The sequence below is a fragment of the Lytechinus pictus genome, chromosome 14 (assembly GCF_037042905.1).
Source record: "Lytechinus pictus isolate F3 Inbred chromosome 14, Lp3.0, whole genome shotgun sequence".
In the NCBI taxonomy this organism is placed as follows: Eukaryota; Metazoa; Echinodermata; class Echinoidea; order Temnopleuroida; family Toxopneustidae; genus Lytechinus; species Lytechinus pictus.
In genome coordinates this window covers 22,466,142-22,483,482 of record NC_087258.1, presented here as the reverse complement: position 1 = coordinate 22,483,482, position 17,341 = coordinate 22,466,142, and the positions used below count along the sequence as shown (strand labels likewise).

At 36.7% G+C, this 17,341-nt stretch overlaps 1 protein-coding gene across 1 annotated transcript in view; it reads right to left on the bottom strand.

Moving 5' to 3' along the window:
- The window catches only part of LOC129276466 (mixed lineage kinase domain-like protein), a 32,742-nt gene extending 17,220 nt beyond the window's left edge, over positions 1–15,522 (bottom strand). Inside the window, exons 1-8 of the mRNA XM_054912844.2 lie at positions 14,906–15,522; positions 13,021–13,192; positions 11,053–11,254; positions 9,226–9,312; positions 7,184–7,310; positions 5,863–5,969; positions 5,033–5,253; positions 4,117–4,280 (exon numbers count right to left, since the gene is read on the bottom strand). Of these exons, the coding sequence (XP_054768819.2) occupies positions 4,117–4,280; positions 5,033–5,253; positions 5,863–5,969; positions 7,184–7,310; positions 9,226–9,312; positions 11,053–11,254; positions 13,021–13,192; positions 14,906–15,162 (1,337 nt within the window). The 5' untranslated portion in view covers positions 15,163–15,522. The remainder of the gene's footprint in view (positions 1–4,116; positions 4,281–5,032; positions 5,254–5,862; positions 5,970–7,183; positions 7,311–9,225; positions 9,313–11,052; positions 11,255–13,020; positions 13,193–14,905) is intronic.
- Between the last annotated feature and the right edge of the window lie 1,819 nt (positions 15,523–17,341).

Sequence of the window (17,341 nt, the reverse complement as noted above, 5' to 3'; positions counted from 1 at the left end):
GTGACGGTACGGCAAACCCACGTTGCAGAATTCGCTGCACCAGCTAATGGTTTTGCTACAGTCCTATACCCCGATAACAAAATCCTCATTGGAGGAACCAAGATATTTCATTCCCAAGCGCTATCAACCCTGAATCGCCCGATAATCCCTCTTATGAAACGTTTCTCCCCCGCAAGCGCAAGCCTGGGGTTAAACCATAAACAACTGCTGTGATATTACGTAAGAGCAGCTCTGCCTGTAGTAGGCCTTTCGGAATTTAATTATTGTATTTGATATTTAATCAAGTTTCAAAGGCACATTGTATTTTGAAATTCAATGTTAATATGTTTTCAATTTCAAACGAAGAAAATCGGTCCCGAAAAAAAACAAGTGGAATGCCTCTGGCCGTCTCACCTGCATCACGCGATTCAATATAGCAGCAGTGCTGATTTTGAAAACTACTATAACTCGCACAAGATGTTCAGTGATACTTGGTTACTCTTATTTCCACGTTTTATGAACTAGACCAATACACTTATAGAGATATGATGGCAATTCAACAAATACCCCCAACGTGGCCAAAGTTCTTTGACCTTACATGACCTTTGACCTTGATCATGTGACCTGAAACTCGCACAGGATGTTCAGTGATACTTGATTACTATTATGTCCAAGTTTTATGAACTAGACCAACACACTTTCAAATTTATGGCTGTAATTCAACAAATACCCCAATTTGGCCAAAGTTCATTGACCCTAAATGACCTTTGACCTTGATCATATGACCTGAAACTTGCACAGGATGTTCAGTAATACTTGATTACTATTATGTCCAAGTTTCATGAATCAGATCCATAAACTTTCAAAGTTATGATGGTAATTCAACAGATACCCCCAATTCGGCCAAAGTTCATTGACCCTAAATGACCTTTGACCTTGGTCATGTGATGTGAAACTCATGCAGGATGTTCAGTGATACTTGATTAACCTTATGTATAAGTTTCATGAACTAGGTCCATATATTTTCTAAGTTATGATGACATTTCAAAAACTTAACCTTAGGTTAAGATTTTGATGTTGATTCCCCCAACATGGTCTAAGTTCATTGACCCTAAATGACCTTTGACCTTGGTCATGTGACATGAAACTCAGGCAGGATGTTCAGTAATACTTGATTAACCTTATGGCCAAGTTTCATGAACTAGGTCCATATACTTTCTAAGTTATGCTGTCATTTCAAAAACTTAACCTCAGGTTAAGATTTGGTGTTGACGCCGCCGCCGTCGGAAAAGCGGCGCCTATAGTCTCACTCTGCTATGCAGGTGAGACAAAAATGATTGCATGCGCTGGTCGGCCGCAGAGTTTGATTGAATCATCACGCTGCGTATGCAATAAAAAAAGAAAGAAAGAATTAAAGAAAGATAGAAGCCGAAGGAAGGAAGATAGGAGCCGAGGAAGGAAAGAAGAAAGAATAACATTTAAAGGAGAATGAAACCCTTGAAACCAGCTGAATCCATTTCAAAGAGAAAAATCAAAGAAACATATTGTTGAAAGTTTGAGGAAGATTGAATGAATAATAAGAAAGTTATGAGCATTTGAATATTGAGATCACTAATGCCATGTAGATCCTCCCATTGGCAATGCGACCAAGATCTGTGATGTCATACACGTACAACTCCCTCATTACTTTAGTACTTATTTCACTTATATTCTCACTTTTATAGAGTCTATCACAAGGTGAGGTGTTCTCTTTATGAGAGGACAAGTACAGAGGTTTCACAACATTATATCATTGATGAATCGTTTGTCATATGATTAGAATGAGCAAAAAGAGATGTTTTGGGGTATATTTTCAGTGTCCAAAAGGGGAGAGTTGTTCATCTGTGACATCATAGATCTTGGTCGCATTGCCAATGGGAGGATCTCCATAGCATTAGTGATCTCGACATTCAAATGCTCATAACTCTTCTATTCCTAGTCCTATTTTACTCAAACTTTTGTTGATCTTATTCTTTGATTTTTCTGCTTTCACAAAAGCTAACTTGCTCCAAGAGTTTCATTCTCCTTTAAAGAAACAAAATATAAGCGTAAAGAAGGAAAAGTAAGAGGAAACACAGAAACGTAAAAGGAGATAGGGAGAGAGACAGAAAGAGAGAGGATCCATGATATTTCATTTCCAAGCGCTATCAACCCTGTATCGCCGATAATCCCTCATATCAGGAAAGCCGAGGGAAGACCATAAACAACAGCTGATATTACCTAAGAGCAGCTCTGCCTGTAGTAGGCCTTTCGGAATTAAATTATTTTATTTGATATTTAATCAAGTTTTCAGCGGCATATTGTATTTTGAAATCTAATGTTATTCTGTTCTCAGTTTCGAACGAAGAAAATCGGCCCCGAAATAAGGAAACTATTAAATAAAAATAAAAATGATTGCATGCGATGGCGAGCGAGATTGCTTGAATCGGCGCGCTGCGTATGTAATTGTGGTTTTTTTTTTTTTTTTCAGACACATCGAGGTAAAAAGACACATGTTTACATTCAAGTTGTCCCCAACAAATAATTGATTTGAATAAAAAAAGAAAAATCCAACAAGCATAACAATGAAAATTTCATCAAAATCGGATATAAATAAAAAAATTATGACATTTTAAAGTTTTGCTTAATTTCATTAAACAGTTATATGCACATACCGGTCGGTATGCAAATGAGGGTACTGATGACATCACTCACTCACTATTTCTGTTGTATTTTATTCCAGGCAACCTTGCATTGGTTGCCTGTCAGGTCACGTATTAAGTTCAAGATCTTACTTCTCTCTTTTCAGTGTTTTCGACAAATGGCTCCATCTTATCAGTCAGAGTTACTGTACTTGTAAAATATGAACCTGTTCAAAATCTTAGATCACTTCATAAGGATTTATATAACGTACCTGTTGTTAAGACAAAGTTTTATGGTGAACGGGGGTTTGCGCATACAGCGCCGGAACTCTGGAATAGTATCCCACACAATTTAAGGCAAGTTGATACAATTGGGCAATTTAAATCTGCATTGAAAACATATTTATTTAACTGAAAAGAATATTATCAAAGCATTACCAGCAGCTTTCCCTCATCTTTTCTTTTTTTCCTAAGGCGCATTGAGACCTTTGTAAGGTGTAATGCGCTATACAAAAGCTGTTCTATTATTATTATTATGAAATATGAACTATTCTAATTTTCTCCCCATTTATCTGTGAAACAAAGTTTTATTTCTCCCTGAACATATGGAATTACTATTGTTTCACATTTTATGGTTCAATTAAGTTTGTCCTTATTGTCAAATATGTAAAAATTGAAATATTGTTTAATTCAAACAATAAAGAACAAAAGAAATAGTGAGGGACATCGTCGATTCTCTCATTTGCATGTGACTAAATTGTGCATATAACTATTTTTTGAAAAATAAGCAAAACTTTAAAATGTCATAACTTTCTTACTTTACGTCAGATTTTGATGAAATTTTCAGTGGTATGCTTGCTTGATTTTTCTCTATTGATTCAAATCAACATCTTTCTGAGGTGGACTTGACCTTTAAATAACTGGCCTGGGGTGATTGAGGTTTTCCATGGTTCGTAATCGGGGTTTGTCTTCTCCAATGACGGTTCTGCGTCATGAGATTTCAAAGTTTCGCTCATTTTTCACAAAATAGTGATATGCACAACTCAATGAAATGCAAATAAGAGAATCGATGATGTCCCTCACTCCCATTAGTTTTAGTTTTTTATTGTTTGAATTATACAATACTTCAATTTTACAGATTTGACAATAAGGGCCATCTTGTCTGGACCATATACTGTAGTATCAAAACAATGCTAATTCCCCATGTTCAGGGAGGACAAAACTTTGTTTCACCTGACAATCACAATATTTCATATTTCATATACAAAAGAAATAGTGAGTGGGTGACATCATCAGTCTCCTCATTTGCATACTGACCAGGATATGCATATAACTGTTTTGTGATAAGCGAAATTTTAAAATATTATAACTTTCCTATTTTTCACCCGATTTTGATGAAATTTTCAGTGTCATGCCTTGTGAAACACCCCCCCTGATCGGTAAATTGTTCATTTCCCTATTCCTCAAGATTACTCACTTGTAAACCTCACTCTTTATGCTGCGTTTGAAACTGGTGCTCGTTTCCTCGGGACACAGGTAGTTCATTTCATCTTGCTCGACTGACCCACGGCCTCCCGACGACATCGTCGACTTACTCTTACTAATCTTAGATGCTGACTTCACAAAGCCATTATCAGAGATCTGCAACAACAAAAAATCAAAAGAAAAGGCATAAACATTCTTACAACAGAGTTAGTTTCCAATAATTATGTTATATTATATTATATATCCTGACCAACCAACTCCTTTTTTTGAAAAATTACTCATTGTACAACCAAAATAATTTTTTTTCTCTTTTTGGCCAGATCCTAAGCTATATGTCAGGCAAGGCACTATGACATTGCATCGACATCAGCAAAAATAGCAGGTATTTTTTAGGATTTTACAAAAAATGCCCCTAGTCATGGCGTAATTTCCTTCAGCAAGAAATTGATCCAAGATGTGCAGCACTCAACCCAGATGAGGTGAACGGGTACCTGGTAGAAATTTATTCTTGAAACGCTGCGCGCGTAACAGCTGCTCTGCATTAGCCAGGGTAATTATGCTGAACATGTAGAACACTTAATAGAGACTTAAGTAATGATATGCAACATTTATTTAGCACTTAATACAAAGTTTTCTTGGCACTGCATACTTTTACCCCGGCTTTAGCATGGCTACCCTGATCGGACGCTCGAGCATTCAAGGAATTCTTTCCTACCGGATACCCATTTACTAGTACACCTGTGTAAAGAGTGGCAAATGTAGATAAACGCTTTGTCAAAGGAACGATTTGAACCCCGGACCTTGTGGTGCAAAGTTCAGAGACTTATCCACTGAGCCACAACACCTCTTATAATTATCTAAAGTTATCATTTTTAATTAGGAAAACACTAATAATTTCTTTTACACACCTTTGCTCTGTAGCGACCGTCCACTAGAAACCTAGTAGACGTCACTGCTCTATGAAGCATGATCTTCGTTCCCTGGCCAAAGTGGATTGCATGGAGCCCCTGAGCACAATCTCTGGCAAGTACGATTCTCTGTTCCCATGGCAACGGATGATTTTCCTTGTCTTGGAGAACACTGCGGAGGGTTCCGTGGGACATGTACTCGACCACAAAGCACATACGACCTGCAAGATTGATATAGAGTTTTACATTTCATTTCTTCATGTGTAAACATGTGGGAAGGTACTGTTCGTCTCGATTGCTCTTCATTTTTGTTTCTTCTAGTGCATATAAATAATTATATTCCATTCAATCAAATTTACTTCACATTTGCATGAAAAGACACATACATGGGGAAAATATAACACATCACAAATGGCAAAAAATACAGTGAAATACAAAAACAAATGTGAGGAATTTGACAAAGTTCATAGGCCTATCAAAGGTTATATCAACAGAGAGAAAAAAAAGAGAAGATAATAAAAACAGAACTAACATTGTCACAGCACAAAAAAAGTAATGCAAAACAAGCTTCAAAATAAAACAAATAAACAATGTATATCTATCTCACAACAAACAAGAATTTATGACACTTCAATTTAAATGAGAACTGCAACTTTACTTGCTTTCCAAAATAGCAGTTTGTAACATGTAAACACCTAGAAAAGAGCCTCACAACCAGATCTTTTAGTTTGTTGTATTATTTTGTTTGTAAACCTTACAAACATTTGCTAAAATTAATCATAAATGTAGGAAAAATATAAGGCATGTTGAATATCACAGATTCCACTTACTTTCATAATCCATAGTGTATCCATAGAGTTGAACTATATACGATGAGAAGCGCAGGTTCTTCCATAGGTTCAATTGTTCTTTTAGCTCTTTCTTGGTAGATAATTCCCTAGAAAATATAATAATAAAAATGATAAACGTAGTAAAATGACTTTGCAGACTGCCAAATGAAGACACAGGAATGAACCACTTATCACTTGGTTGGGAAAGGAAGGAAATTACAAACTATCTTTACTACAGTATATCTTACTCAGGGTCCTGACCACGGAGGATTAGTCTATTGTTACTGTAACAGTACAGTAACAATAAATAATCCTTCGTGGCCAGGTCCATGATTCTATTCTATTCTTACATTTGTAATTTGAAATTCAAATATATACATACAAATGTATGCTTTTTTTACAAATCAAGGGTTTAATCAAAATAACCATACTTGCTTTTCCTGAATACTAGAATGCAATATGCATATCCAGGGGCGGATCCAGGATTTTCCAAAAGGAGGGGGGGCACATTTTTCGGAGGAAATATTTGACAAGCAAAAAAAAAGGTCTTCACTTTCAAAAGAGGGGGCACACCTCTGTTTTAATTGCATTTTACATTACAAATTCTAATTTTGCTTGTCAAAATTGTCAAGACCTCCCCCCACCCTGGATCCGCCAGTGCGCATATCGTTCTTTATGGAAATAAATCTTGAACTTTCAATTTCTGACCTCTTTAATCTTTTACATCTGATTTACACTTATTTATTCAAATCAATTTAATTTCTAAGGGATTGTAGCCTTTGAAATAGAACTGTCCCAAATATTTTCTTAAAGGGAGTATCTCACAGGAATCTAGATTATGACTTCAGATTGTTGCAGGATTCAGGAACATCTTGCAAAAATCATGGTGTCCCTGGGAACTGGGGAGTCGAAAGCAATTTGCACATGTTTGACTTTTTCATACTGTTTGGAGTCTGCATCAGTCTCTGAAAAATTTTGGAGAGGCCTCTCCGACATTGTCATTGGTTGCAGATATTACTTTGTTTCTGGGACGTTGCTGCAACTACAGGAGCTGTCTCTGTGTCAGAGGAGACACCTCTCAGCGATACAACTGATAAGGCATCCCAGAGAATTGTCTGCAACTACTACGCAAATGGATTGACACCTGTCACGGTGATGTCTCCAATTAGTCTCCTGGAAGTTGCACCTCGGTGAGAACGCTTTTTTTCTTTCCTGGAGACGTCTCAGAGATCGTACGCCACAAATAATGGAGACATTGCGACAAAATTTTCATTGGTGAGTTCCCCCCAAGAATCTGATCAATACAATATGACATGCTTACTTGTCTTCAAAGGCTTTGATGACCAGCATCTTGTCTTCGAACTTGTGTTTCGTCTTGATGATAGGTCCATAGGTTCCTTCTTCCAAAGTCTCTAGGTCCGTAAATTCAGTGTAGTTCATGCTTAATTCTGAAATAAAAAAGAATTACGAGAAAATTGACCAAAACAAAGAAGGTGAGAATGTAGATTTAATGCCAAACAAATGCAATTTCTATATGTCAATACAGAAATTAGGCATTATAAAGAAAACCTCTAAGCAACAGGAATTCCACTCAGGATCTTCCTCTGTGTTTTTACAAAGAATAATTTTTGAAATTTGAAACACAACACAAGGCAAAAGCGACTTTGTGTCTCGCCCGCTTATGAAAATAACCAGAAATATTGTGATTTGCGAGGGCACGCAACGGAATTGTATCGAAACTTCATTGTGAAATGACTGGGATGGAATAACACTTGTCATAAGAGTCTTGCATGTAAACTTTAATGTTGACCTCAAAATGAACTTTGACCATACCATGTGACCTCCCAACACAATAGCATGCAGGTCCCCTAAGTACATCTACTATCCAAGTTTGGTTGAAAAGTGATTTACGGTTGCAGAGTTATGTGTCATTAGAGAGTCTTGCACGGAAACTTTAACGTTGACCTGAAATTGACCTTTGACCTTATCATGTGACCTCCGACTGCAGCATGACATGCAGGTCTCATAACTACATCGACAATCCAAGTTTTGGTGAAAAGTGACTTGCGGTTGCAGAGTTATGTGTCATAAGAGAGTCTTGTATGTAAACTTTAACGTTGACCTGAAAATGACCTTTGACCTTACCATGTGACCTCCGACTGCAGCATGAAATGCAGGTCCCCCAAGTCCATTTACCATCCAAGTTTGGTTGAAAAGTGACTTACGGTTGCGGAGTTACACATGTAGGTGTCATAAGAGAGTCTTGCATGTAAACTTTAACGTTGACCTGAAAATGACCTTTGACCTTACCATGTGACCTCCGACTGCAGCATTAGAAGCAGGTCCCCCAAGTCCATCTACCTTCCAAGTTTGGTTGAAAGTGACTTATGGTTGCGGAGTTAGGTGTCATAAGAGAGTCTTGCATGTAAACTTTAACGTTGACCTGAAAATGACCTTTGACCTTACCATGTGACCTCCGACTGCAGCATAAAATGCAGGTCCCCCAAGTCCATCTACCATCCAAGTTTGGTTGAAAAGTGACTTACGGTTGCAGAGTTAGGTGTCATAAGAGAGTCTTGCATGTAAACTTTAACGTTGACCTGAAAATGACCTTTGACATTACCATGTGACCTCCGACTGCAGCATAACATGCAGGTCCCCCAAGTTCGGTTGAAAAGTGACTTACGGTTGTGGAGTTATGTGTCATAAGGTTTGTGACGGACGGACGACGGACGACATTTCGATCCCTAAGTCTCGCCTTCACCTCTGGTGGGCAAGACAAAAATGATGCATCAGAGTAGGAAATAGTTTTTATTTTTAGGGGCTATCTTTTTTTTTTCCACATTGGGGTGATTGCTGAAATTGTGGGACTAGTTCGTTCATTTTTAGGGCTATATTTTTTGCAACCAGCAATTATGGCATTACTGCAGATATCATTCTGCCATATGCAGAATGTTGAATTTTTTAGATATTCCTGAATATCGTTTGTGGCAGATCGTGATCGTGACTACAAAAAAAAACAAATGTTGCCCAATGCATGAGTTTGGGGAAATTTAGGGGTGATTTGATTCATCACTCTTGTGTATTTCCTAAATTCAAATGCTTGTTGTAACAACACTTTCAATCAACAACAACCATATTTAGCTGATAGTAGTAAAAATTATTTGGAATCTGATTTAGCACTGAAGACAATCATCCAGTCATTTGTAAAAGTCTCTTGCTGGGAAAACAGTTTTCGAAACTGACGTGGCTACCCTGGGTAAAATATGACGTTATCATTGTTATTATTATCCATAGCTCTTAAACAGCCATATAAAGCATGCACCTGAAATTTGATTTGCGAAAAGTTTCAGTCAAACTTACCGCTGGCATACTTCTCGCAACCTGCGAGTTGTTCTATGAACTGTATGTCTTTGTTCAGACGCTCAAACTCTGTCTTTATAGCTTCATCTGAAAGGTCAAGGAAAGGTTTAGAGAAGCATTTATAACATTTTACCTCCGACGCTTATTATTACCAAGTCTGAGGTTGTTATTTTATGCCTTTGGCGAAGTGTCAGTGAGCATCTTTGTACAGGATTTAGTACTATCATGTTTTAAAGAATACCAAAATTTTGTGTACTTTGTATATATTTTTTGTCATACACAGTGCCAGCAATGACTAAATCTGATTATCATTTTCAGAAACTTTCTGGTTTAATTACCATTAAAACAGTGTAAGAGATTTTATACCATTTACGCATAGTACTTTGAACATTTTATCATTGCTTACAATGAGCATGACAATGACAATAAAGTACCTTTGCATATAAAAATGGAAGTTTGATTTATGATTTTTGTCATCTGTACATGTATCATTGTATGTATCATAATCGTTTCTTTTTGTTTTGTTTTTCCCCCCAGTGATTTAATATTCCCTTATCCCTCTAACCTATGTAGTTACTGCCCCCCCTTTCTTTCCTTGTTATTCAAACCTATTTTGCCGTTCTTCATATATGGCCTAGATTGTCTTACTTTACTTTTAATTACATACGATTAAGATTATTACAAATTTATCCTAAGGGACTTACAATTACAAGCTTCGCTTTTTAATAAGTCCCTCATTTTCATTTTCACATACTAACTGTAATCTATAATTTGTCTAATCATCAAAATGTATCTTGAACAAAAATTGTATACATTTCATCTATTTCCTACGAATTTGTTAATTGATTATTGAAGTATTCTTATGACACTTATTCTGTTTTGCATATTTATACATATGTATATATATGTTTGTTATGTTTATTATCAGAAAATGGAAGTGAAATAAACTAAACTGAACTGAACTATGTATCCTGTTTACTGTGTATAAGCATACAAATACTTGCCATCAAACTTGTGTAAAATATCACGTCTGTGCCATCGCATAAAACTTTCCCCTAACCCCTTTTTTTTCTTTAATTATTAATTATTTATTTTTGTTTTTTCAAATGATGTTATGATTACCGGTACTTGTACATAGTTCAATTATGTTTGATTTGTTATTTTGGTTTATACTTGCTCTGTGTTGACCCAATAAAACATTTAAAAAAAGTACCTTGCATATTTTATTGTCATGCCCAGTGTAAGCATTGACAACTCTACTTGACACCATTTTCAGAACAATTTCAGTTTAATACATGTAGCTAACCCCATTTTCTAGCTATCTATCACGGCACGCTAGATATTCTTACAAAACGTTCCTGTGACTGGATCAAAAGTTTGAGGTGTTGACGGGTCGTGTGGTCCAGTGGTTAGAGCATTGGACTCATAATCGCAAGGTTGTGAGTTCGAATCCCCACTCCGCCATCATCTCCACTTTGAAAAAAGGCCCGAGAGTGATATCTGCCGTCTATAAAGTCAGCCACTATCATGACTATGACTGATAAACCAAGACGTAAAATGTTTCCCAGGTAATTGATTGTATACCAGCTTGGCGTTTACCAGCATAAGCTGTCCTGTCGAGTTCTTATGGGAGTTACCATAAACAGAAACAGACACAGAAATAACTTCAATCAATCAATTTCAATTTATTTACCATTTTTGAAAATAAGTATACATAAAAATCTGACATGAAATACAAATACATATTGTTTAAAAATGGAGGGATACCCTTAATAAGCACAGTGCTTGTAAGCAGGGTCCCAACATGCACTATACAACTTGACTTACATATGAGTTTGAGATTCCCTTTGATGTCATCGATGTCTTGGCTCTGATCCTTCTCGGACTGCTTGAGATCTTCCAAGTCTGCTTTTATGCTCTTCAAGTCTTCCTCCAAGTCTTCTATCTTCTGCTTCTCCATCTTATCCTTGTCGAAAGCATCACTGAGTTGTTTCCGCATGTCTGCGTTGATGATTTTGGGGAATGCAGCCTAAGAAAGACAGATACATATTATCAAATTCAATATAAATGATAATAAATTGAAATAAAACTTTGATATTAACACCTACGCACCATCTAGGTTTCTACGATCCAGTAACTCCGGTCTTCTTATGGTTCCAACATGTAAAACAAAGTGGGGGGGGGGGCATTCATCCATGCGGGGACCTCGCTATTGAATGACATGGTTCTTTATTTCATGAAACTGCTATTAATCAATCATGCTAATTTATTGGCAACTAATTAGTATGCAGAATTACACTTTTGGCTCTAACTCCCAAAATAAAAGTCTAAATGTTCTAATTTTTAGTGTAGAATCTCTTTGTGGCATTTTTAGAAAATGTTCTTTAAAAAAAATTACAAAATCGGATTTCTACATGTATTTGTTTTTTTTTTTTACGAATTTTTTATTTTTCAGCCTTCTGTTTTTCATTGTTAAAAAAACATTGTCTGATTCTTATGCAATCACAGCGTAAAATAATTTAATCAGTAAAAGCAAAAAAAAAAAAAAATATTCATACATTTACCATATTTAACTGATTAGGCTGAAACTGCAATTCATATTAAGATTGTTTCACAAAATCTTGTCTTTGAGCAATTTTTAGTCTGATACGCATACATCTTTATAACCGAGAACGTAAAGATAAAAATTTGGTCTTGAAAGATGCAGGAGATAAGTCATGTAACATCGCCACAAGAGCTTTTCGTGCTGTGAAAATATTGCACTATACATTGAGGGGGCCTCCAAGCTCTCCCGGCCTAGTTAGGGTTAAAGCACAAGGGATTAGCCCCTAAAATCACTGGTTTCAATGGAAAGGTAATTTTTAACAAAGACAGTACAAGGGGAAGACCGGACACTTCAGCAATTTTTGAAACGCTCGATTTCGCTCATGGGGAAGGGCGTCCGACAGCCTGTGTTGAGTATTAAGTAAACCTTCGTACATCGGCACGCGGCTGTGTATAAAACATATGGGGAAAATGAGAGAGAGGGTTTGGGAGAATGTACTGTACAACAAGGGTGGTGCATGGGGATTATTCCACCTTTTCTTTCCCAGAAACCTCTAGGATATTCATCTCTAATTTAGAAAAAATATTTGAAGAAAAAAAAATTAATGTAAAAATTGTCTATTCCTTTACCACTTCACCATTTCTCTACTATGTTTTGTACACAATCCCAAACGGCGATACGCGACTGTCTACTTCTTGCTCAACGCTGTAGGGCGCTCTGAGCGTTTCATTACGCACTCTTTTGACAGTCCAGTCTTACCTTGTAGTGTCTTTGTTTTTACTAACAATTATTTCCCCTGCAGTAGACCAGTTCGGCATTACCTCATGGGCATTTTTAGTCAAATGACCTTTCATTTTTTACATTATAATATTTAGGCAGATTTCAAAGCAAGATATTATGTAAGCATGCCTTACAAAGCAGGATGCAGAAATTGTGTAGACCAGGTGACTAAAATAGCACATCATGAAGACTTTATGAAAGTACATGTATTTGTTGCATTTTTACTTTGAATGCATTAACAAATTGTTATAACAATTTACTTGGCCAACTGTGAAATACCAGTCGCTTGTGGATGCATTGTTGTTTTTGTGTGGATCTAATGAAAAACAAAATTCAAAAGATATGAATAATCAAGACATCAAAGTTGGTGCTTATCTCATTAGATATTAAACCACCATGTCACTTTTAGTCTGAATTACCTTCTTCTGATCATGCGCAGAATGGAACTCCAGACTGACTGATTAACTTACCTGAAGTGAGAAACCAAGACTCTGTTGTAAGGTTGTCAGCTGGTCATTGTAACTATCAAAATTATCCTGGATTTTCTGCTTGTGCACAAACTTGTCCAACCATGTTTTACCCCCCAACTTCAAGAGAAAGATTTCAATGTTTGTCATACAATCCTGCAACTCTTTGAGAGGCCTGGAATGAAATAAAACAGATTTGAATAAATTTAATATCATTAATGCAGTTTTCAAATATTAAAGAGGAAGTTCACCCTGAAGAAAAGTTTGTTTAAAAATAGCAGAAAAATAATGAAAAATATTGGTGACGGTTTACGGAAAATCCGTTAAAGATTAAGAAAGTTATTAGAATTAGAAATGTTGGATTTGTGACATCATACATGTACATGTAAAACGAGCAGGTGCCCCAAATGTTACGTTTACGTAATATAAAAAATATTAAAATTCAAAATACAAGACTCCTGACCTGATCAACAATTAATAAAGCAGATCGACATGATCGTTGCGCATATCCTCATTATTTGACCATTAGCGGCGGAAGCCAACAAATTTAGTGGGGGGGGGGGGGGTCCACCTGAAATTTTGGGATGGACACAGGTAAAATCTTTGACAAGCAAAAAAAAAAAGGTTATCAACCAAATTTTAGGGGGGAAACACATTTTTTTTGGGGGGGGTCTACCTGAATTTAGGGGGGGACACAGGAAAAAAAAGTTATCAACCAAAATTTTAGGGGGGGACACCAAAAATTTTTGACAAGAAAAAAAAAAGGTTATGAACAAAAAATTTAGGGGGGGGGGATCATCCCCCCACCTCAAATTTAGGGGGAGACAGGTCCCCCCCCCCCCGCTTCTGCCGCCTATGCCATTCGACCACTACGTAAAAAGGACTTTCAATATAATTTGTGCTGTTCGATATAATGTTGATATAAAAACCCTGATATTTTCTGCACAAGTCCAGACACCCCCATAATCATATTAGGATCTAGTAGTCTACTGAAAAAAAATTGTATGGTAAGGTCCCCAAGTCTGCGCACACTCGTATCTGCACTGTTCTAGTGAGAGAAGACTTTCATATGCAATACATGGAAAGATATTCATTAAAAAATCAGACTCAAAATGATGGAAATGAATTTTGGGCATTTCATATATATGACGGCCTCAAAATTTAGCCTTTCTATTAAAAATCCCGGAATTGTGTGTAAAGTGAATGGGTGCGCAGACATGGGGCACCATTGTTTTGTTCAATCTGAAAATGACTGGCCAAAGTCTTTTCCAAGAAAATCATATATTTCTTTCAAATTTTCATGAGATTTTTGGCACACTTACTCATGAGAATATAAGGAATAATATTATCAACTGAAAATTTTTGTGAAATATAAGGAAAATTCATGATGAATCTTAAATACTTAGGTGTGCATACATCAATCATCATGTACATGGGGCCCCCGTCATACAGAAAGATGAGAGCAGCAAGTGGATTAGAGTAGACAGCTGGCAGCCGTCTGTTTCGAGGAGTTTTTTAACATTAAAAAAAAAAATTCTCCTCGTATTTGGCGAGTGGAGCCAACGGAGTTCAGCATAACGACCAACATAATTAACAGAGACCGGAGCTGTTGGTCTACAAGTGGATCATCTAGGTTTGGGGGGGGGGGGGGGTCACTTCAATGCCATTGAAGAATGATAACAATCATGACAATGAACATGATGAATGAATCATCTGATCATTCATTGAATGATCGACAATGAATAGTTATCCATCATCCATGCCCATGAAAATCATCCTGAAAAAATAGTGGACACGTTGTTAAACAACGATTTTGTGCAGATTAGATGTCCTAAGTTTGCACACACACACAAAACCTTCTAAGTATATTATTAACAAAATACCATACCGGATATACATCATCGGGCCTTCGTGGTAATCGTAGCCAACACCATCGGGGCGCGTCGGGTCCAACTCCGGAAGAATAACGTTCTTGGATTCTGCTTCTTTCTGGAGCGCTTTCACGGGAATGAGGATAATTTGAACTCTTTTCGATAGTGTTTTGCTCTGAGATTTGAAACTTTTAACCTGCTGTGCAGCTTCATAGATCTTCAGCCCGAGTTCACACAACGAACCAACACCAGAAAGAATATCAACGACAGACATTTTGTCTCACTAGACACTAGTCACTATTATTAATTTGTCTGACTATATAGTCAAGTATTTGGTTAGTTTACTAGTACTGCGTTCGATAATGTACACGCGGTACGATGAAATGAAACACATGCAAATTGCATTGAGCCTAGCCGAGGCCACTTACGGATTCCTCTCACCAGGCGTTAGTTTAATTGGAAAAGAATAAGAAAACAGAAAGAAACTTTTGGGAAGAGCAAGCAAATTTTCAAAACTCAAACCGGAAGCCTGAAAATTTAACATAAACAAATACAATGAATATTAAGAAACTAGTGTTGACGATTTAGATCTGCAAGTCCGGAAATCCTGTTCGAAAGAAAAATTGATTATGTTAATAGTCTAAATTGCTCAGACATATACTTGACCTGACTGGACCATTTTTTCCATAAAAAATTTACATATTGGGAAAAAAAATCCTTGTGTTTCTTTTTAACAGCATTAAATGTTCAATTTTGGCATAAGTGGAACTTTATTTCAACATCGTATGAGTTTTTGTCAGAGTGAATTTCATGTGCAGTCTGGAAACATAGAAAACGGTTGAAAATTTCGGGGAATCCGCGCCGGAAGCGCGTTTCCGTTTTACACCCTGGCGAAGGCATTTTCCGGAAAAATAGCCACAAAGCGACTAGTGAAGAGTCTACGTCTACGTTTGTTTACATAAATCAGCTGGGCGCGCGATCCAAAAGTCCGCACCGAAGATGTCCGCAGAACATCTATCTCTCAAATTCTCTATCTATCTCCATCTGTCTGTCTTTTGTTCTCTCCTCTCTTTCTCTATTTCTCTTTTTTCCGTCCATATATCTATCTATCTATAACATATCTCTCCATCTCTCAAGTTCTCTCCCCCATCTATCTATTTATCTATCTATGTAACTACAGTATCTATCTATCTATCTATCTATCAATCTGTCTGTCTTTTTTTCTCTGTCTCTCTCATTCTTTATCTATATATCTATCTCTCAAATTGTCTATCTCTCTCTCTCCCTCTATCTATCTATCTATGTAACTACAGTATCTATCTATCTGTTAATTTGTCTATCTTCTCTGTCTCTCTCATTCTTTATCTTATATCTATCTATCTCTCTCTCTCCCCCTCTATCTATCTATCTATCCATATGTCTGTCTTTTTTCTCTCTCTTTCTCCTTTTCCGTCCATATATATACCTATCTATCTTTAACATCTCTCCATTTCTCAAGTTCTCTCCCCATCTATCTATCTATCTTAGTATCTATCTATCTGTTAATTTGTCTATCTTCTCTGTCTCTCTCCCTCTTTAGCTATCTATCTAACATCTACCTATCTCTCAAATTCTCTATCTCTCTCTCTCCCCCTCGATCTATCTATCTATCTCTCTGTATTTCTCTCTATCTATCTATCTATCTATCTATCTATTTATCTATCTATTTATGTAACTACATTATCTATCTATCTATCTATCTATCTTTTAATTTGTCTATCTTCTATGTCTCTCTCATTCTTTATCTATCTATCTAACATCTATCTATCTCTCAAATTCTCTCCCTCTCTCTCTATCTATCTATCCATCTGTCTTTTTTCTCTCTTTCTCTATCTCTCTTTATCCGTCCATACATCTATCTATCTATCTATAACATCTCTCTCCCCCTCTCTCAAGTTCTTTCCCCCATCTATCTATATTTATCCATCTCTCTGCATGTCTTTCTCTCACTCTCTATTTCTATCTATCTATCTATGTCTCTATCTATTTATCAGTCTTCTATATATCTATCTTTCGGCATCTATGTGTATCAATCCATCAAACTTCAATTTGTCTTTCTATTATAGGTATCTGTTTATTTTGATTTTGTCTGTCATTAACTTTCATTAAAAAAACGTAACTGCAAAAGCATGTTCGGATTTCACTCATATGACTGCTCTCTGTACATGAAATGCCGAGGAACTCTGTGCTCTGATCAGTAACTGTGCTGATTCATGGATTGCATGCGGTGGTGTGTCGCACGCTGCAACCAGCGACGTGTGTAGACTCTTCACTAGTCGCTTTGTGGCTATTTTTGCGGAAAATGCCTTCGCCAGGGTGTAAAACGGAAACGCGCCCCCCGGAATCCCCCTTGGCACGTGTTTGCCGAGTGATGACGCATATTTTCATTGGTTTCTTATAATGCAGAATACCCA